Source organism: Xiphophorus couchianus, chromosome 12, assembly GCF_001444195.1.
Source record: "Xiphophorus couchianus chromosome 12, X_couchianus-1.0, whole genome shotgun sequence".
Taxonomy (NCBI): domain Eukaryota; kingdom Metazoa; phylum Chordata; class Actinopteri; order Cyprinodontiformes; family Poeciliidae; genus Xiphophorus; species Xiphophorus couchianus.
This window is the reverse complement of record NC_040239.1, coordinates 5,339,710-5,362,150: the sequence shown is the minus strand read 5'-3', so window position 1 is coordinate 5,362,150 and position 22,441 is coordinate 5,339,710. Positions and strand designations below refer to the sequence as shown.

Sequence of the window (22,441 nt, the reverse complement as noted above, 5' to 3'; positions counted from 1 at the left end):
TGTTCGAACCTGTTCAAGGTCACGGTTCAGTCATTTTTAGCAAAAGTTTAACCATTTATTATTTCCTGTTTCTATGACGCAGAACAAAAGAAGGGAAACCCAGGACCAGCATGCATGGACCCTGGCAGCTCGCTCCACGGCAGGCAGCGGGTGGTGCTGCCGGTCCATTATCCTGGCAGGGTCCACCGTGCCGGCCAGGTGACGGCATACCCGACCAGAACCAGCATGGACCCCCATGGCAACCCTATCACCGTTCTCACGGTGGACCAGCACTCGGACCCTCAAGGTCTGTACCCACCCCAGTCAACGTCGGCTTTCCTCCGGAGTTACCACCCCGCCCTCCATCTGGAACATTCACTCAACCCCCACCACTGCAGGTTGGAGCACCGCGGACCCCCCGCCTACTCCGCGCAGCAGCATCATACCGCTTTTAAACGACCCAAGTTCCACGGTCGCAGCTTCTCCCGAGCAGCTTGTTTTTCCCAGTATGAAACTATGTATCAACACTACTACTTCCAGGGCTTGTCTTTCCCTCAGCAGCCAGAGGGGGCGCAAGGGCCTTTGACTGGGCAGCTGGGAGGAGGGGCAGGAGCCCACAAGGGCCACCACAGCAGAGCCTTCCAGCAAGGACTCCTGTACCCCACAGTGGTACACATGGCGCCTCCTTCTTCTTCACGGGTAGGGGATAGTGGCAGCACTTCTGGCCTGAGCTGTTACCATGGCCACCGCTCTGTGTGCAGCGGTTACCTCGCCGACTGTCCGGGTAGTGACAGCAGCAGCAGCAGCTCTGGCCAGTGCCACTGCTCCTCTAGCGACTCCATGTTGGACTGTACCGAGGTCAGCAACCAGGGGGTTTACGGAAGCTGCTCCACTTTCCGCAGCTCGCTGAGCAGCGACTACGACCCTTATGTCTACAGGAGCAAGAGTCCCTGTAGGAGCTCCACGGGTGAACCGGGTGCTTCGGGTTGCACCACCGCCCCCACTGAGGACTCATCAATCCCTGCTCCACTGGGACATGACTGCCTTCAGCTTCCGGCTGGTGCATCGGGATACAACTCGGGGGACCATCACTCCAACTGCAGTTTGGAGCCCAACTACAGCAGTCGTTCGTCACTGGAACCCAGGGAGAACATTAACACGAGCACTACCTCAGCTGGGGCCCCAGAGGCCGCTGCAGCCGACAGGGGGACAGGGGCTCAGGAGGAGTCGGGAGAACTTGGGGCTGCAGCCTGTAGCTGCTGTTTTGAGGTGATTCCTCCCAATGCAGAAAGCAAAGGGCAGGACTTGGACCAAGCAGGGCCTGTAGCCTCGGGACATTGTCAACGGGGTGTAGACTTTCAGAGTTCCTCCCCTAAGAACTACTTCACACCCGAACACTTGTATCCTCCTTCTGAGCAGGTGAGCTATGAAGGGCTGCCCTGCTGCTTCTACAAAGAGATGAAGGTGCACAGGGCCGCAGCGGGACATTACACGGAGGACTACGCCGTTAATGTGCAGTACGCACACTCGGACTCAGATGCCTGCTTAGGACAGGGCTGCTGCGAACTCAACCACAGGATACCCATAATTCCCGAGGACACAGACTGTGAAATGGGTTTGGGGGCAGAGACCCAGAGCAGCTTTTTACCTGTGAGCATAACAATGGAGGCAGAGCTGCAGACAGGGGAGCACCATGAGCATAAGGAGAGGTACTTCCCCTCAGGACAGCTGGGTCAGGCTGAGGAGATGAGGGCTTTATTCCACTCTCAGCTCTCTGCAAGCCTGACCGTACAGGGAACTAGTACTTCAACAAATGAGGGAGATCTGGGAATATGAGCACGAGTCCGGAAAGAAGAGTCAAAAGTCGGATAGTGGTACGCTGTCAGGAAGTCGTTTAAAACCTTTAGTTGCCTTGCTCTAAAATTGCTCTTTGAGCGCTGAATGTTATCATCTAAGATTGTGTGGATTTCTACTGAAATGGTATCTTTCCCCCCACCCCCTAAGATAAGCAATGCATCATGTTCATTCCTGTGGCCCCTAATGTCTCAAAGCTGATTAGGCTCATTGGCATCAACTCAAAGGTTGTACGCCACCAAGAAAGGCCCTAATTTTAGATCAAATCAATATTTAAACAATTTTGTACGTGCAAGCTGAAGGAACGAGAGCACAGTGGACCCCTGCTTATTCAGAGATTCTTTTTTGTAAGGCAAATAAAAAATTATTCAAACGGATTGGGAAGATGAAATACCTTCACTTTTCTTAGTGCTGACTGGCTGTAACCCCAAGAGCAGAGATAATGTGGATTTTAGCTACTGCGGTAGTGTCAGGACTGTTTCCACTGAGTGTATTGTTGCATATTATGGTACATAACTATTAAACTCTGCAGTTGAGCATTTTTAGAGGGGGCCCCAAGTATACATGGAATTCAGCTCTTGCAAATACCAGGGGTCCACTGTCTACTATTTATGGAAGCATGTCTGCATTTGTATATTTTCTCTATTTGTGCAGATGAATAATGACAGCCTATAAAGCTAAATAATTATATGGACATAGCTATACCAAAACAGAAAGACATGATTGTTTGTTTGTTTGTTTTTTGTTTATTTGAAGAGCAAATAAACAACTAGAGACAACTGGGTCTCTAGTTGTGGGCCCACATGATGAAACACAGAAGAGCAAAGAAATGTGAATGCAAGGCTGACACTGGTTTATATTATAGTCACTATAAAGAATTTGTTTATGCATTTCATTTCTTTACGTTGTGGCCTATCTGTATGACATAAGCAACATTAGAGCCTTATTCTAGTGAGATATTAACAGCAACATTAAACACTGCGTAAGGTCAAAATTCAGACTCAATTTGCATCAGGTATTTTGGAAACCCAAAAGAAATGTATTTTTGCTGTCAATTAAGCAGTTTCCTCTATGAGGCGTGCTCTTATACCAGTAAAAGATTCTAGTTTGTATCTTAAGGCCAAAGGAAAGTAGCTAAAGTTGTATCTCATAAGGGTTCCTTATTGTACTGTGACTTTTTGTTAAATGATGCAGTTCTACATACCACAGTGTATCAGTTTGAATCATAACGTGCCGTGCATAATACATTCATGCAATATCAATGCTCGTCATTCATGCCTTTCTGTTTGTACTGCAGACTGTTTTGTTTTTATACTGTTTCTATGAAATATACACATTCTCTACACAGAGGAAAACCTGAAATAACCCTATTTATAAAAGTTAACCCAGTGCTGTAATCAAGTGAGAATCTAATCTTTGCCTTTGCAATAGAGATATGTACCTACGGCAAATATAACATTTTCGGGTACTTGAGTCACTATTTAATTTTTCTGTTGTTTCTAGCACTTAAGATAAAAAAATGTGTAAAAAATTAATATTTTTTAATTTTCTAAGAATAATTATTTTCTGTCATACGATTACAAATGTTTAAAAAGAAAAAGAGGCTAGAAATCGATCTGTGTATATTCTGTACCTGTATAGCAAACACATTTCATAAATGGAACTATGTTCTCTGAATATTTATTTGCTAATATATTTATCTTTAAGCCATGTCTTATGTTCAGTGTATGAGCGTTTGAGTTATTTGGTTGCTTTTTGTTTTCTTTTTGAGAGAAAAATCACTAACATGAGACTTTGTATATACATGGTAATTGCACACAAGACGATTAAATCATCTCTGACCAAAAAAACTGATTTTAAAACTTTAGTACTATACAGTTTTGTTAAAGTGTACAAAGATCTGTAAAATATACAGTTTAATTCAAGCAACTGTGTGTTTAGTCTGTTTTTAATTCAGATTGTACAGAAGGTACAAAGTTATTCTGTTGTACTTTTACTATAACTTCATTAAAATACCTTCCCTGGTATTTTAATGATACCAGAGAAGGTTTCTGCCGGATGTATGGCACAAATGGTGACGACCTCAAAGCTGTATGCTCCTGATCTGCTGACAGACCATGTCTGTGTGGTGAATCTTGAAATTGGAATGTTTTAATACTTTTTAATTCCACTCAACTATTCTTTAAAATTAATAGTTTTAAATAAAACTATTCATTTTTCTTTGAAAAAAATAGCTGTCAGTTTATGTAGTTTATCCCCATTTTGCAAGATGTCAGCAACACAGTTTTTCCTATGATTGTTCAGGTAAAATCTTTTGCTACTGAAATCATTTTATTGGTCAAATGCATTTTTCTAATTCTATGAAGCTGAATCTTGGCTTTTCACATTAATTAAATCATACCTCATGTGTAATTATAAATTTAATTTAAAAAAAAACTCCAATTATATTTTTACTTGGTTATGAAATAGTGAGAATCTCATAAATGTCTAAATTGGAGCAAAATAAGAAAACTATTACATATGAATGACAAATTCAAATACTGAAATGAGTTACTTAAGGTTTTATTTATTCAAATGAGACTGTTGCAAAAATATTTTTGTACAGCAGAGGCAGTGAAAACAAACTTTAGTGTGGAGTTATCTGAACAACCATAAGTGCAAACACAAAAACCGCTTTCCACATATGTAAATAAATAACAACCACTGACCTCTGCCTTTCTGTCATTATGCAGCAGAATCTGCTGAGAGCTTCTGAGGCTTCATGTCTGAAATCAGTCCGTGACACATCAGCTTTGACAGTTTTCTTTTTTGTATTTCTACGGGAGGCATTTAGAGTGCAGCTCACAGCTTGAAACCTGAGTGAAGAGCCACTACTCCACCTGTGAAGTTGAAGTACTGCACACAGAAGAAACCTGTATCTTCAATCATTCCTTTGAACTCCTCCTGCAAAAGAGAAGGATTAAAAGGAGAATCCACAAAGTGACATGCTGTAAAGTTTCTGAGTTGAACTGCGGTTAAGCTTAACTTTGGAACTCCTTCAGCAGCAGTCTTTGAAGCAAGTTTTTCTGATCTTATAAAAGTAAACATTTCCAAGGATGATGTTTCTTCTTAATTTGCAAACATATTTTTTCTTTCAGAGAACAAACTCTGACTTTAAAATGTACTAGTGGGAATGTGGCCATGATGGTGCTTCCAGCGTTCAGGAAAAGAAAACAGAAACATTTCCTGCTCTCTTAAATGAACTACAATCAATGTGTCAAAGCCAAATCCAAGACTATATTTCAATAAATGACAGCAAACCTGAAGGTTTGTTCTCTTCAATGAAATAGAATTATATTTCAAACCAGAAGTTTACACAGAGTTCTGCCTTAATGAACTCCAAAGTTTCCAAAACAATTACATCATCATTTGGTCTTCCCCTCATTGAATTAGTCTGTATGTAAACTTCTGATTTTTAAGACATTAATCAATAAATTTGAAATTTTTTCTCTCTCATTATTGTGGTATTTAGCTAATCTAAATTATTTTGGCAATTCCAACTGACCTAAAACAAGAAAAGCTTGGAGTGATTTAACTTTATACAGGGAGGAAACAATTCGGTGTAATTAAACTTATGCTTTCAAATGCATATATTATTCAGTACATGCGATCTGTTCCCTCAGTTTTATTAACAGAGTGGAAAACGTACTACAAAACTTAAAAAACCCCATTTAAAATACATCAATATTATGCAAACTTGAGATAAATGGTCAAATATCCTCCTTAGATAAAAAACATTACCTTTCTTTATGTCATAGTTTTAGTCTTTACTCATCGGTCTCAACACTACAAGTTCACAAAATAAGTATGAGCAGCAAATACTAGTAAAATATAGGATAATTTTTTTAAAAATGTTGATAAGAGTCACCTAAATACCTCAAGATAACCATACAGGAAATACAAATCTAAAAGAAATGGACTATTTTTTTTACCTGATCAGGGAACTTGCGAATGCTCTCCACCAAATACTGATATGACTTCCAGTCTCCAGCGATCACCTCTCCTAAAACTGGGATCACCTGGAAGCTGTACACATCGTAAAGTCTGAAAAGTGAAAAGAAGATAAACATTTTCATTTCAGCTCAAAAGGAATTAAGCTCTAAATCCTTCAAATGGTTCAAACATCCAGCCCCATCCAATCATACACAGCGTTATATTTTACAATGCGACTTACTTTGCAAGAACAGGATTGGTGACTTTGCTGAACTCTAAGCACATGAATCTTCCACCGGGCTTCAGGACACGCAGAGCCTCTTGAAGGGTCTACAAACAATAATAAATAAATTAACAAGTTATTTATCAGGATAAATAACATTTGTTAGCTTTTTATAAAATCTGTTTTATAAAATGAATGTGCATTTATATAAGCGTTCTTTGTCAGGAACTCAAAAAAATAATTCCATCAATAAGCTGGCTAAAACTAAAAGTTTCTATTTGGTTAGTTACAATCAATATCTTATAAAAACAAATAAAAAATTGATAGAGGATTGAGGAATATAATCTGTAAACATTTTTCTATGCATTTAGATTTTTTCCACATCTCAAACGTGGAAAATGCTAAAAGCAAATTCAGATTTTCTAAGAATGTGCATACAAGTAGCATTTATTCAATAAAGCTCAAAAAGGACGATTATACCCTAGAATAAGAATACAAATTTTTGTAGAATACAAGTTTTGCTCACTGACACTTTGTGACTGCCCCCAAACTGTCTCTTCATATTGTTTAGAGATGCAAAATAAATAGGAAATTGAAACTGAATTGAAATTGAGAAATAGTTCCTGCAAAAAAAGGTAGATATATATGACATAAACTAGAAGTTGTTTTATTTCATAGCAAATCAAAACTTAATATGACAAAGGTATTAAGTACCAGCTGTAAAACACAGCATATAGATCACATCTGATAACATTTTCCCTAAAAGAAAAAGTCAATTTTAATCTTTCAATTTTCACTTGGTTTAAAATTTGCCATGAACAATAGGTCAAATGAATCTACAAACCTGTTTTTAACTAATAGACTGTACTCTTGTGTGTTTAAAGTAGAATTATTGAGTGCAATTTCTCTAGGTTTTAATAATTTTCTCAGTTACCTGATCGATATGAGTGACGTTTCGAATGCCAAAGGCGATGGTGTAAATATCAAACTGGTCATCATCAAAGGGCAGCTCCTCTGCATCTCCCACCACCCATGACAGCCCTGGTACACAGAGGCAATCAACAAACAGCAGCTTTTGATCAGCTGAAGTGAGTCTTTCACAGTGCTACCTTTTATTTAAATTCTGATCTGCCTTTACAGATATCACACCAACTCAACACCTGCACTGGTCTGAAGCCTACCAGATGTGATGCCCATGCTGTCTGCTCTCTGTTTGCCCACTTTCAGCATCTCCTTGTTGATGTCACAAACGACAGCCCTGGACTCCTGGGGTCTGTCCTCAGTGGGATACTTGTCAGAAATGTCCTGCCATGATGGGGTCTGGCTGGAAGCCGCTGCTCGGCGCTTCCGTCTCTCTTGCTGATACAAAATATAGTCCAGGAAACGAAAAGAAATATCGCCTGGGGGTGGATAAAGGTACATGATGCAAATATGATGCCAGGGGAGGATTCAGCTGGATGATCAGCTAACTTGTGTCTACCTGTTCCTCCGGCCACATCGAGGAGCCGAGCACCAGGCTGCGGGTGCATGACGTGCAGCAGCATGTCCTTCCACAGCCGATGGACGCCAAGGCTCATGGCATCATTCATGACGTCATATTTCTGCGCCACATTCTCAAACACCTTGTAGACTGAAATTAAAAACAAAAAGGACAAACTGTTACAATAAAAGCTTCAGCAACTAAATAAAAAAAAATACAGATTATGGAGAGTTTTGCCATATTACCATGCTAGCTAATCATAATGAGCAAAGTGTCAGAGCCAAGGCTAAAGAAGAAGTTAGAAAGAAATAATATCTAAATGTAAGAACTAATAATCTGCCTTTTGCATTACATTCTATTTCTTTTTTTTCCATAGGAATGAGCTTTAATCAAGAACTTAAATTTAAGTTGCTATTTTAAAACCACAGAAATGTTCAGTCAAACATTTCCTATTGAAAGCTCATTAAACATGTTTAAATCTTTTATCATTCTTACATCATATTTGTTGTTTTAGGAGGGGAGTTGGGGAGTTTGCAGTTACATGCTACTTTTTGTTTCAGCTCTTATCATTTTAAAGTACTTTATTAGATAAAGTTGGTAGGCCATCTGACCTTTCTGTTGTGACGGTTATTCTGTAAATGTCTTGCCGTCTGCATATGAATATGATCATAATACCCTGTGTTTTGTTTGCTTGGGTACTTTTCATTAAGCATAACCAGTCAGTCAATTGAGTGCTGGGATAATTTAACTGAGTTTAATAGCAAGTACTCTGTAAATATAAACAATCTTAACTTGGTTATCTTGTATTTAGTAAATATGATGGTAGATTACATATTTGCAGTTAATATGATATTCCGTCCCTGTGTGTGTTAATCCTGGTTCAGGTACTGGACTGAGCACCAGAGAGCAAGTTTAAAATTGTAAAGATAATTAAAGTATAATCTTAATGCTAAATTATAAGCCGAATTTTCAAACAAATCCTCAAGATTCAAAAAACACCAATGAACTCTCCCTAAAGGTTTACCACGAGAGAAGAAATAAGGGTGAAAAGCTATAAACAACAGGATTTCTAACGGACTTCTGTGAGCGGTCGTCCTGTCTTCACCGACTTACCTCTCTTCGCCTTTTCTGCCTCGGGCACCTTTTCAAACCCGAAGTGTGTGCTTCTGTCCTCTGCTGTGTCACTAATGCAGCGAGAGGAAGACGGGCCCAAACAGCAGCCTGGGCGGCGTGAAACAGTAGCAGCTGAAGAAGTAATGTTTTTGTGGGAAAGGCGAGCCAGGCGACGGAACAACAGCCTTACGGACGCCGCCATGTTGCCAAGTTGCGCAACCTAGTAGTGATGTGGCGGTCGCTAACGATGCTGCTCTAAGAGCCGGCTCTTTGAAGTGAACGATTGGAACCGGCTCCACAATGGGAGCCGTTTTAGGATCATATTTGGGAGCCGGGTTTTTTTCTACAGTATATCGCTGTCTCTCCGCCTCCCTGTCGTTGTGCTTGTGCTCTGCAAGTGCCAGAGCCGATAGTTTTTCCCCACATCATTTTTTTTTTTTGTCCTGTGGTGCCTCGCTGTCTCTCCCCCCCTTCTCCCTCTCCTTGCGCGTTTTGCTCTTCTGCCAGTGCTAGAGCGGAGAGTTTTTTCCCTCGGTCGGTTTGTGGAAACGGCAGACAGTTGGCCAAGCTGTATAGCGTTCGTCGGCAGGTGTTTATGTACAGACACTCAGTCAGCGGTCAAGAAGCACAGAAAGAAGGGGAGTCAGTGTGAGAACTGAATAGGTGAAAATAAATGAGTGACAGAAAACGGAGCAAGATTTGGACTCATTTTAATGCTACATCAAGCTCCAGGGCAGAGTGCAGACTGTGCAAAGTCAGCATTTCCTATCGTACAGGCTCGACAAACAACCTGCACAGGCACATGCGGACATCACACGCATCGGTATTGCATTGTTATGCGGCATTTTTACTCATCATAAGTGCTTAACAATGTCAATAATGAAACAAAATATTATAAAATTAGGTTTAAGCTATTAATTAATTAATAATGTCAAAAATATATATGGGGAGCCGAAAGAGCCGGCTCTCCACAGTAAGAAGAGCCATTAGAGCCGCATCTCGAAAAGGAATCGAAAATCCCATCACTACAACCTAGCTCTTCTTCCTCTGATGAAAAGGCCGCAGGTGAAGATGGATTGCTGCTGCTCTCTACTGGCCATCTGTAGAACTGCAGTGAAATGTTAAATCCTTATCAGGTGGTTTAACGTTGATTCACCAAAACCTTGAGTCAATCGTGGTAACATACAGAAATGGCTGAACACTCAGTTCCTACAGAGGAGGGCAGAGCTTCCAGTTAGAACAACAGAGATGCCACCTTGGCGGAACACTTACTACAAACAAGTATATATGTTTTATAATATATTTACCACAAATGACAAACATTGCAAATTTCCTGTGTCTAACCAGATAAGCAGTATTTTCTTTTTTTCCCAAAGCATATTTGACTAATATCTCAGAGAAGAGGACCTTCTGCAAATCTGCTTGACTCCAGTTCTCTTGAGTGCAAAAAGAGGCAGCTTTTGTCCCCCTTTCTTCTCACTTTTCTATCCTTGCAGTAACCAGACACTGCCTTCTTTTGTCTCATTGTTCCCTAAATTACTTGTCGTCTTGGATTCAGAGGGATCCGCTTACAGCGGAGTCTTTTCCCCGGCTTTGGGAAGGCTGACCACAGGGGATCTGCAGGCTCTGGCTTTTTACAGGAGACACAAAGAAGTGATGAGAAAGCTCCGCTTAAAATGTCTAAATCAAAGACTGCAGTCAAGATAGGCTCTGACTGCTTTAGAAACAAATGCAAACAACTGTTTTATTGTAGAGCTGAGTTACAACGATAGTTCTTTCATTCTGCCACCATTAGAGGGGGTAAGAGGATTTTGTTTTCCAACAGATGGCAATTTCTGCAGATGCTTAGGACTGTGAGGCACCATACAAGTTTCTTATAGGATGTAGGTCTGTGAACTGAAATGGTTTAGCTATATCTTTTGGATCAGATCATATTTTTTTCAGCTAATGGGAGTATTATTCAAAAGAGAAACAGCCCCACAGCATTACAGATCCTCCACTATACCTACAAGTGGTGATGAGGTCCCTTTGCAAATGTTTTGCACATGATGATTTACTTTACCAGAAACTGACTCATTCTTTTGGTGTGATGCCTTTGTACCCGGACGTTGGATTTCGCAAGTACCTAGTTGGAAAAACAAGAATCCCCCCCCCCGTTGTGAATACAGAATGTTGTGATTATTGCCAGTATAAATCCCCTTTTAGCAGTTCTGACGGTATTGTAAAATATCTCCTTGTGACCAAGTCCCTTTGGTGTTTCAAGACATAAAATGGAGAGAAATATATGATCAACTTCTATGGCTTTTACTGGAAACGTAAAAACAACAGCAACCTTAAAAACACAGTTTTCTGACTCATCTTGGATGTGACATCATTTCCAGCTCAAAGCTCCTAGTTTGGAAACTAACTGAACAGAAAAGTCTCATCGGATTAAATCCCAAAACAGGTACATCAGATTAAAAGCACCTTTTCAAAATAACAATCTTCGGGATGGGACTAAAGACACTTTAATTAAGTCTGCACCTCTGTATGGAAAATATTTTTGTTGTTGTTGTTTATCTAAGGTAAATTTCTCATCTTAAATGTGCTTGCCTGAGCTGTTAGCTGTGTCTCACTTGAATTTAGCTGCTGAAATAGATCAACTTTTTGATATAAACTCCACATTGTTACACTCATCATGCCAACAAGTACTTTCTCCTGATTGGCATGTAGGAGAAGCATCTAATGGTTGCTATGGAGACCTGTTGACTCAAAGATGGACCTTTTAAATGCAGTTTTCCATGTGGGAGCTTAGGAGATGTTTTACCTCCATTTCATCTGCCTCACTGTGTGACATAGCAAGATACATATGTTTTACTGTAATATTTACAGTCAATTTTTTATTTAACCAAGAAAGTCAACACTGATTAAAAATCTGTTTTATAAGAGTGTTCTGATCAGATCTGAAGTTATTGCTATCTAAATAAAGCTGACTTGGAGCATTCTGTCAGTGGAAATTTGGCTACAAAGTTTTATAGAGCACCAACAGAAACATGTTCTTCAAAAACAAACTCAACTCTAGTGAAAAGTTAGCAAACTTTAAAAAAAACTGCATGTAGGAACACATTTTATGAATTAAGAAATCATCTCCAGAGTGCCAGCTTATCCCACATCCTCCTGTGTTTTCGTTTTTTCTTTTTTTGGTCCTCAAATTATAAAGCTGGACTTCTGCTGATCCATCCAAAACACGCATGCTTCACCTCACCCCAGAGGAAAACCAACAGGTCACACATGCTTCTCCAAATCCTCCATGCGTGATGGGTGTGTGTGATCATTGCACATGTCTGATAAGTATCTAGCTTCATGAAAAAGTAAAAAGGAAAAGAAACTAAAGAAGGTGGAGCAGATGCCCAAACCTGCAAGCGATGAAGCCCTGATCCAATAAAGGAAAAAAGATGTTCAGTTTTGCTTTTTTTTTCAGAACAGACTTTAAATGGATTGCGAGGGAATGGGATTTGCTTGATCTGATATTTGTGGCCCATATGCTTCTCAGTGACTGACGCTGAATCTGGTGATGATATGAGGCCTGTTTTATCATCGTGATGGAGCAGAAAAAGAAACAGACACAAGTCAGCCTTAAGAAACATGCATACAGTGTTTATTTACAACCAGGACACATTAAATAAAACTACAAAGATACTTCACTTATACAAAAGATAGATTATATCCCATTCACATACAAAATAACAATAATTTACTGTATAAATTAACATTTCACTATATTTCGCTATTTACAATTTCATGAAAACAACATTTTGGCCCCTTGTGACAGCTTCCCACAGGGCCTATGCTATTGTTTTCATGTCATTGAGCTCTTCAGGACATTCGCAACAATCTGAAAGGGGGGAAATGCGGACATTTTTGAGTACTCCGAAAGAGACGTAGCGTGGAATTTTCCGACCGACTGGAGGACGGGACAGAAGTCGGGAGTTTGCATAATTCACCAGGCTAGCCAAACAAATATACCCTTGTTAGATACCGACTGTCACATTTGGTTAGCTTGTGCTTGATTTGAAAGCGCATTAATTTCCCCGTCCCACTCCTCTCCACGCATGGTCAGCTCTGAACACTGCAGACCCAGGGGCGTCTGCAATGCAATGACTGCAGCTGAGCAGATGAGCAGAAGACAGCATTGAGTCACTTTTTAAATTTATTTATTTTTTTACAAACTTCTAATTGGGAGACAGCGATGCATTATTCTTTTTTAATTGATTCAGATCCTGCAGGAATCTGCTCATTGCTTCAAGTGCTCAGGTTGTTGATCGGGTCATTTCGGCTCATTTTCACCATAATCTAAATGCAAGTCAGGATAAGTACCGTTTTGTTTTGTAAGTACGAGCAAAACCAAGTGCATTGAGTGAAGAAACCACCTCAAGCGTTATAACCCTACGCAAGAAAAACCAACTGCTGATGGCACAATAGTAGATTCTGACCTTTCTGAAGTGGTTAATATGTCACAGCTGCAAACGTAACGTCGGCTTACGGATGGCACCGCTGAGCACTTTCTGAGTGTACCGTTCTCAAGACACTTTAATGCTGCCTAAGCGTTCCACTTTTGAGCTCGCCAAATGAGACCGTTTAAAATAAAAGCAGATGGGTCTCTCGAATGGTTTGCTGAGACAATAAAATCAAAGAGTGGTCATAAATATCTCTGTTACCACAATGAATTATAGGATATACAACAATATTCACCCCATTTCTCCTGTAATCAAAAGACAAAGAGTTAATGCGAACAATATGTTCAGTAAATGTCCAAGACTACAAGTAAGAGCACACAAATTAAACAAAATATACGTTTTTATGAAGAGTTGCTTTCCTGATGGCGGCGGATCTACTTCCCCTCACACACAAGGTCTGGTATTTTTTCCAAAGAGAAATCCTTTCTTGGGAATCTCACTCCTCATATCTGCATCGGTTCTGAAGTCTGTGAGGGTTCCCGGTCGATGTAAAGACAGAAACAGATGTGTGGAATCTGATGCAGGGGAAGAGGAGATCCTTAAGGCACTTGAACACCATGAAACCGGAAAGACTCCCACCCACAGCCCAAGAGGGAAAAACAAGCCCCCAGATCAGACTCCCAAACTGGCAGCTTGTCAGGGAGAAAACAAATCCCAAACCTTCTTGTGACTTCTTCTCTCCACCCAAACGTTGGAGCAAAAGGTGGGTGAGGGAGCTCTCCTTCACTCTGATCAGCACCTAAAGTGTTGTGATATCTCAGTGAACTATTCATTTCCTCTCCTCATATACCCAGGTTATCATGTCAAACACATCAAGGAGAAAAATAATGAAACTCAAGATTAGCATTTGCAAACAGAATAGAAAAGACAAACATATACAAGTCTTTGGAGGGAAACAACTCTGGCTTTTGACAGCAAATGTTCTTCTGTATGAGGCAGTTAGGAGTTTACGTGAAACTGTTAAGCTTTGACTGCAGGTGTTTGGGTGTGAGTTTTCACTGATGAAGCTGCAGTCTGGAGGGATTTTAGAGGTATGCTGATTGCTGAGGACGGCTATGATGGATGAAAATGGCCTCTTACGTGTGAAGAGCCTCTAGATCTTCTTCCATCCAGTCTTTTAGCTCTCCTCTCTGTCACTGTGGCCCCTTATGCCCCTGTGTGACCCTCCTTCTTTGGTGCCAAGAGGAATGAGAGTGCCTTGTCTTTTTTTTTGTTTTGGCCAAAAGGCCATTTAAGCTGCAGTCACTGAGTCAGTTGGCATTAGTCACTCAGTCGTTTGCTTATTAGTGAAGCGCCTCGTTGGATTTCACTGTCTCAGAGCCATGTCATCCGACGGCCCTTGAGCAGAGTATTTGTGGATGGCGATAACGGTGGAGAGCAGCAGCAGCAGCATCATTAGTGGCCCACTAGAGGGCTGAGGTCCCCATGGTGGTTCTTTAGCTTCTTCTTGAAGAGGGAGATGGTGGAGGGCCGGTACAGGATGATCCATGGCTCGGAGGACACTGTGCTCTGGCTGCAGCTGTCTGAGCCACTGACTGTCGGGATGTTTGGCGTCCTGGAGGAAAAAATAAGCGGGAGATGAAACAAAAAGCAAAAAAGAAAACTAAACTTAGAGCAAGTACAGAAAACACTCTAGTACTTGTTATTAATGTGAATTTTTGACAGTTTGTTAAATCTTTCTCCAATATTTGCAGCTGTCTGCTGGTCAACTGGAGTTCACAATTTAAGCCACTAGATGGCACTACATCCTTCAGACTGGATCTTTAATCGCCCACCTTTGGTAATTTTGATATCAAAAATCTACAATACTAACAGTTAAAATTATGTAAAGTAAGGAATTCATTGAAACAAGGGGCTAATAGAAAAAATATAATGATCCTGGTGTGAAAAAGTATTTATCACCTTGCAAATTTATTCAGTTTTTTTTTTTTGCTCATTTGTTTTTGTCCAATTTAAATGTTTCAAATTACAAAACAATTGAGGCAGTTTCAATCATTTATTTATTTATTTATTTATTTATTTTAATCCTCTGCAATAAAACTGAATTTCAAAGAACCTCTGTTCTTTATGCAGTTCAGATTTGACCAGTAAAAGCAGAACATTTTGAGCTGGAGACGATTAAATGCTGCCCAGATTCCTAAAGCCTTTAAATGAGGAATCGGTGATTCACACATCGAAATTGTTAGTCAGGTCTTTAGTTTAATTCTGTTCACATTGTTTGCAACACAGAAATCAGACACAAAGAAAGTCCACATTGACTGGAGTTGCCGTATGCAATACAAAACTTGTGACGCGCAAACTCTTCATTCATTTTTTTTTTTAGTGTTTGTACTGCACCATAACAGAATGTCGCCCTGGATGATGAGACATATTTCATGCATTAGAACTACTGGTTTTTGCTGCCCATAATAGATTACACATTTTTGTCAATAAAATCAACAACAAAAAAATTTGACAAACAAACACATTATTAAAATAGATTCATACAACTAGTCGCGTTTTATGATTTAGGAAGCAAAAGATGAAACAGTGAGTCAGACCACTTTTTAAATTTGCTCAAGGTGATGAATTTAACTGTGTTTATTCTGTAACTGAACATGGACTTACAATGGTCTGAGCCAGGACGAACGTTGTTGCAAGCTACTCATTTTGGTCTTTTTGTTTGTGAAAGCAGGTGATGTATTGCTAATATTTCATATACAGTAAATATCCTGTTCTTTTCTGTACAATTTACATTTTTATTTAGCAGCAGATTTTTAGCTCCGGCAGTTTGTAATTTATCTAAAACAGTTAAATTTGCTGTACGCTTAAAGAGTGTTTCATCAGTTTTCCCTTAGTAGGATGTTAATATTTAGAAAGGCATTATGGTAAAGAGAAATTACTTTTGAAGCTTGATTCCACAGAATGCTTCACCTTTTGGAAACTACTTTTTGCGTAAATATAACTTTTTACACTCTGAGGTTTGAAATCGGCAAATGTCATGTCAGGAATGCAGTGAAATATCACAGATGAAGGGTTTAACATTTGTCGCTTGGTGGCTCTCGGTTCTAATTTCGTCATACTTACTTGACCGTGACGTGGAGCAGCAGCTTGGCCACCATCGCCACCACCGTCAGTATGAGCAGAGCAGCCAGAGCGTAGATGGTCCACACTGCAGAAAAAAGGGAGCGACTCAGTAACAAGACATCAAACATCCTGTCACAGTAACAAAAACAAACCCAAGCATACTGGAAAGATTAGCAAACGAAGAGCTATTTGAGCGCTGCTGGCACACCTGTTTGCAGTGTTCAGCCAGCAAATTGTCAAGAAATGGTGACACATTATCAGCGCACATCTGTTCTCCTCTGGCTGAGGAAAACACAAGGTAGTTGGATGAGGCAAAGCATGTGGGACTCTGGGAGAGGAATGTTTGCAGGAATCAGCAAAGCACAGGACGCCCGCGCTTTGCCTTGACAAAACGTCTGGTTGGGAACATTGGGGAAATTCAAAGTTACTTCACTTCTGAGTGATTGTCAGGTAGAAAAAGCACTTTCAGTTAGAGTCACACTTGGTCTGAACATGTAGAAGCAATTCTGCAGAAAAAAATGTTGATCTGAACAGTTTCAGAGGGAAGAGTTCATGCTTAGATATGAGTATGGTGGGGTGTTAACATACTAGCGCTGTGGCCGGTGGTCTCGCCGCGTCCAGCCCACTGACCTGGCATGTCGTGCTCGGGTTTGCCGGGGCTGGACGTGATCACATAGAGGATGTGCGAGGTCCGTCCGTTGGCGGTGCTGTTGGATCCCTCGGTGACGCTGCTAGACAGCTCAGGGCCCAACGTGCTGGAGGCGTGTTTGCTTTCTTTTTCATCCGAGCCTCTGGGAATTGTGGTCCTGGTGTCCTGCCTTCTGAGAGCTGCACAGACACAAACGTGAAAATTAATATGCTTTTTAAAACCATCTAAAAGCAGGTTTAAATGTTAAATTCTCCTCTTGAGAATGAGCTAATCCCAAAGTTAATTGATGACTTGGAGGATGATGTCAAATTATACAGCAAAGGGAGGAGTGAATATTTAGTGCTAACATGATTTTCAACACCATTTCATAGTTGTGAGGCTGATCAGTGTCTTCAAAATTTGCCTAAAATTGACAGCTGCCCACATGGACAAGCCAAATAACTTCTGAAAATGGATAAAGAATTGGTTAAGTAGCTATTATTATTATTATTATTATTATTATTATTATTATTATTATTACAACCTGTAAAAAAGAAATTGTTCAAATAAATGGTTAAAATTTAGGTAATAAGTAGGTTGAATGTATTTAAACTTTTGACTGCAACTGTACATATACTGATTTAGTAAAGTGTCAGATAAAAATGAGAAGTTTAATTTTACATTTTTAGCCTGCACTTTATTTATTCATCATTAGTTGTAATTTAATTAGATTTGTTTCAGGAGAACTTGCACGTTCCTGCTTTTTAATACCAAATATTATGTTGTTTTAAATTTGATGCAGTTATTCTTGTAGAAAACGTTTAAAATTAAAATCTGTTTATTCTGTATGTAATATGCATACATGTCTTTACCCATGCTATTTCAAATAAATGTACCTCAAACTGATAATGTATTGATGAATATGATGATACTCTCATGAAGTCAACAGCTCACCAAATAGTCTTCAATAAGATCAGGAACCATAAGTAAAGACTTCTCTATCCCGCCTTGTTTCTATCCTCCATGAATGGTGGTCGGATTCGAAAGCAGCGTGGGATATTTTTCCTACTTTTCACATAATCGCTCGACCTGACTGTGATGTTCCCGGAACATCCCACATGTTTCCCATTTGCAGGCCAAATGGCATGCTTCAAACCCAGTCACAGCTGAAATGTACCACCATCCTCATCTGAGAGTGTTTACCCTGAAATTACAGCCCAGCCTCCCAGCCTGCCACCATGGAGATACAGAACAGATTTAGTGGTGATAATCAAACTCTGTGATCTTTCTTCTCCCTCGGCTTGACTCCAGTAGGTTCTGTTCACCTACTGTATCGATGTAAAGTTTGCTTTCAGCCTTTCAAAACAGAAGCAGTGACTCTACGTGGTGACCTTTTCCTGCATTGCATCTCTATTTCTTGGCTACACGACGCCTCAAAGAAAACAAGAACCCCGCCTGTGAAGAGGTCAGGAGATTCTGACCTTCTGATATTGTTTCAGTGTAATTCCACCGAGACAGAAAAATGACAGGAATATAAATAGCGACAGAGAAGGAGGAGCGGGAACAGACTGCATCGCTCTGTGTCAGCCTGTAAGATTAAATGTCACCTATACCTTGTTATATCATCTTACAATTTACGCGTCCCTTTAGAAATTAGGGGAAAATTTACACAATATTAAAATTGTGTAAAACACAGCAGGGCAGTCTGGGAAAAAAAAAACCATGTGGCTTTAAATTCACTGCAGTTTTCCCAGCTGTGCTTCACAGTAAAATTGGATTATAAGAAGGTGCACTGACAGTACTATGTACATAGTTGTCCAACATATTTGCTTTGAGGTTCAGCAGGGAGCAAACTCTGGAAAAGCCAAGCAGCCTGCTGACAATGGAGCAAGTTCCTTGGAAAAACAAATTTATCCAGATACGCAGGATCATCTGCAGCTGCGAAGAGAGATCTACAGCGCCTTGCGAAAGGTTTCGCAGAACTTGAAATTTTTCACCTTGTGTCATGTTACAACAATGAATGCCAATGTATTTATTGCAATTTTATGTTGTATACCAGCATGAGGTGGTTCAAAACTTCAAAATGGAAGAAAAAAAAAACATGGTTTCAACATTTTTACATGTAAGATCTGAAAACTGTGGAGTGCGTTCTTATTCCTATGAGCCAATACTTTGTAGAAGAGTTTAAACACAGTCAGGTTGGATGGGCAGCATGTGTGAACTGGAACTTTCAAATCTTTCCACAGATTCTCAGTTGTATTTAGAGCCAAACTTTGACTGGGCCATTCTAAAACCATTATCTTGTTTCTCTGTACCTACTGAGAAAAAACATGTCCCCACAATATGATGATTGCCAATATGATTTAGTTTGGTTTAATTTAATTTAGTTTAGTTTAGTTAATCACAATTCATAAACCATGATATATATTTAAACAACTATTTACTTGAAAAGGAGTTAGGTAGAAGTATAAACTTATTTGATCCTGCCAACTTTCTTGTATATGTGTTACTTTTTGCACATTATTCATTTCCAAAACAGGAAATTTGAAATATATTTACATATAACATAAAATGATCAATAATAAAAAACAGAACTTCTTTTTTTACTGCTGGATAGCATAACTCAAACCATTTGTTTCAATCAAACATAAAACCTCCAACATCCTTTTTGAGCAAGTAGTTAGCTTCATTTAATATATTTCACGATTTAACATATCTTATTTTAAACTGAGTTATGTCTTTACATTGTTTCAATTCAACATTTAACCAGTTCCATGAAGCCGCTCTTCACATTCAGATACACAAACATACTTTTCTTTCAGGATGGAATCTTTGATTTTTAAATTGACTTATAACCCATCTTCCTGCCACAGAACATATGACAATTTTGTGACTGGCCTCAAACCAAAACTGCAGTTTTAAATTTAACCAAATCACAAAGATTCAATATGTTTGACTTTAGACATTATGTGTTTGTGGTATACTTCAAAGTAAACTAATATGGCTTTACCTTAGCAATGTTTTTCTTCCAGCTGGTCTTTCATAAAAGGCAGATTTGTAAGGTAAATGACTGATAGTTGTACCTCATGAGCATCAGACCTAACAGGAGATAACTTAACTAAAACTGCTGAACAAAATACTATCAAGTCAGCACACACTGTGTAGTAGGTTTACAGGATGCAGTAGTAATGGTTGTTCATTAATCTTACCTTGGTACAAAAGAGCAAAGCCATGAGCCTGATTGGTGCGATCTGAGAAGAAGTACAGAATAACAAAGTCTCCTGTGATGTTCACCAGCCCCCTCGGCGGGCTGCGCCAGTCGAAACGGGCAACCACCTCCCTGGTGTAGCCATCCAGAAGCTCCACCATGTCGGTCTGGTCGGAGATGTCAAAGAAGGTGAAGTTGAGGAGGATGGCGTAGGATCCGGGGACCTGGATGGTCCAGTAGCAAACGCGGCTGGCCGCGTATTTGTCAGGGAAGTCCGGGGAGTAGATCACGCCAGCCGGGGACGTGTAGTTCCCGCCACAGGCGCCAACCCGGACTGAGGGCAGGAGGAGACGAAACACGGTCAGAGATGAATGCTTTTGGAAAGTTGGTGTGATCCTGAAATAAACTCAGGTATGAACTGATAACAGTTACTTACAGGCACTCAGAAGGCAGCACAGCATTGGATTTAAAAAAAAAAAAATCAACGTGATGTATAAGGTTTTATATAGGTAAATAATTTATTAGCAGTTCTAATCCTGATGAAATTTTTTTTATTACCACATACATTTTCTTAGGCTGGCAGCTAAAGCTGCAGGCAGACATGAGTTGAATTACATTATAATTTCAGACTTTTACTGATTTATTTGAGGATTTCACAAACAACTGAGCTAACTTTTAGAAATTATTATTATTGATTGATTGGTATTGATGGAAAAATATTAGATTAGTCCACAGTGTCATTGTAAAAGGAAATTTGTACAGAATAGCACTGCAACTAATGATCATTTTAGTAACTGATATTCTATCACCTGTTAATCAATTAATCAAATTTTAAAAATTGACATTCTGCTGATTTTACATTTAACCACTTAAGCCTATTTTGCACAATATTAAAAATACCTTAAAACAAGCAAATAAACATATATTTAAATAATTGTTTTCAAATAAAGAAAATAAACATGCCTAAAATGCAATGACAGCATTCGCAGACATGGGGCTGTTTCAGAGGAATTTCACAAACTGCATTAGGTAATAAAGAATGAAGAGGAACTAAAAGGCAAAAGCCTAAATAGAACTGTGTGTCCCAACGGGCCAAAGCAAAACATCCAAAACTGGTTTTCAAATTAATTAAGCCAGATTACAATAAGGTTGGCCTAGAAGTCAAACCTCCTAAAAATTTGTTGATAATATTACAAAGAACTGAGCATCAACTTTGTAATCAGGATTATACCAGAAGCTGATTGATGGCTACAAAAGAATGACCTATGATTCCTGAAGGAATCATAGGTCAATATATTCTGTTACTTTAGCAATAGTAGGAATAGTTGTTGCTCGTCAGCTTTAAATGAAAGAAATTGGTTTATTTTATGCATTTTTGTTTTAAATCTTTGTTGTAAATACTGTGATTTGCTGAAACTGTCACATTTTAATCAAATTTATCATACTGTAAGAATCTCACACCACCTCTACCTCTTGTCATTGCACCAGTCGAACAAAACTGTTTGCAGTTATTGTCAATGCAGACAAATTCAATAAAAGAAAAGGTTGACCCTGCATTCTACAGCTGACACTTTATGTTGTTCCTCAACTTGTTGCATTGTTGATTGTTTAGAGCCCAAATTTTATCCCTGTGTGTTGTTTTTGTCTGCTAATTCCCCTCTGCAAGAGCAAATTCTATTCTATTCTATTCTATTCCATCCTGCTGTAGCCATTATGTATTTCACAAATATGTAAATAATGAATAAAATAGATATGAATATTCATGGCACACTGCAACTGTGACATGTGGAAAATCTAAATTTATTAGGCCCATGTAATATCAAGCAGGCACTGGGTGCTATCTTTTAGGCTCACAGAAATTGCTGCAAAGTTTTCACCATACAGTTTTGTCAAACTTTCCCCTAAGAACTTAATTTTTCCACCAAATTGCAGCACAGGGATGAGAAAAATGCCTCAGTGGCGTTTACCGTCAAAGACGATGATCCAGCCGTCTCCTCCGCAGGGCTGAGTGTGATCGCCGAAGCAAACGTGGTTACACTCTATGCTGGACGATTCCACATGGTCTTGCAGGTCTGCTTCGTTGCCACAGAAGCAGGCATAACCTGACTCCATGCCGGCAAGCTGCAAAACAAAAAGTTTGGAACAAACTCCAGTCAGTGATTTTCATTTGAAATCAATTTGCCAAGAGAGACACGGAGAGAAACCCTTCAGGGTCTCAAGTCTGCTGACTGAGAAGCAACACAATGAGATATTCTCAGCTTTTGGGGAAAAAATGCTGAAAATATACCGAAATACATGACAGACTGTTGACTTTCTGTGGTCTTTTAAATATCAAAAATCACATTTATGTTCATTGCTGTTTACATTTAATTTGTATGGATTAGCAAACAGTATTTTCATTCCTTAATCTTTTCACATTTTC

General features: G+C 39.5%; 3 protein-coding genes across 5 annotated transcripts in view; 1 reads left to right on the top strand and 2 right to left on the bottom strand.

Annotated features, from left to right (window-relative positions):
• znrf3 (zinc and ring finger 3) overlaps positions 1 to 3,758 on the top strand; it is a 77,716-nt gene extending 73,958 nt beyond the window's left edge. For both annotated transcript variants that reach the window (XM_028034551.1, XM_028034550.1), the window contains exon 8: positions 83 to 3,758. In XM_028034551.1, coding sequence (XP_027890352.1) covers positions 83 to 1,815 — 1,733 coding nt within the window. In that variant the 3' untranslated portion in view covers positions 1,816 to 3,758. The remainder of the gene's footprint in view (positions 1 to 82) is intronic.
• A 621-nt stretch (positions 3,759 to 4,379) lies between these two features.
• Positions 4,380 to 8,841, bottom strand: coq5 (coenzyme Q5, methyltransferase). Its single transcript, XM_028034555.1, has 7 exons — positions 8,622 to 8,841; positions 7,509 to 7,658; positions 7,210 to 7,428; positions 6,963 to 7,069; positions 6,047 to 6,135; positions 5,805 to 5,916; positions 4,380 to 4,776 (listed from the first exon to the last, which is right to left on the bottom strand). Exons 1-7 carry the CDS (start codon positions 8,821 to 8,823, stop codon positions 4,675 to 4,677), a joined length of 981 nt encoding a protein of 326 aa, XP_027890356.1. The 5' UTR covers positions 8,824 to 8,841; the 3' UTR covers positions 4,380 to 4,674.
• A 3,390-nt stretch (positions 8,842 to 12,231) lies between these two features.
• Positions 12,232 to 22,441, bottom strand: part of kremen1 (kringle containing transmembrane protein 1) — a 77,074-nt gene continuing 66,864 nt past the window's right edge. The window contains exons 5-9 of one of the 2 annotated variants that reach the window (XM_028034553.1): positions 21,987 to 22,140; positions 20,021 to 20,353; positions 16,772 to 17,011; positions 16,184 to 16,268; positions 12,232 to 14,672 (exon numbers count right to left, since the gene is read on the bottom strand). In XM_028034553.1, coding sequence (XP_027890354.1) covers positions 14,513 to 14,672; positions 16,184 to 16,268; positions 16,772 to 17,011; positions 20,021 to 20,353; positions 21,987 to 22,140 — 972 coding nt within the window. In that variant the 3' untranslated portion in view covers positions 12,232 to 14,512. The remainder of the gene's footprint in view (positions 14,673 to 16,183; positions 16,269 to 16,771; positions 17,012 to 20,020; positions 20,354 to 21,986; positions 22,141 to 22,441) is intronic. The other variant, XM_028034554.1, reaches the window with a different exon arrangement.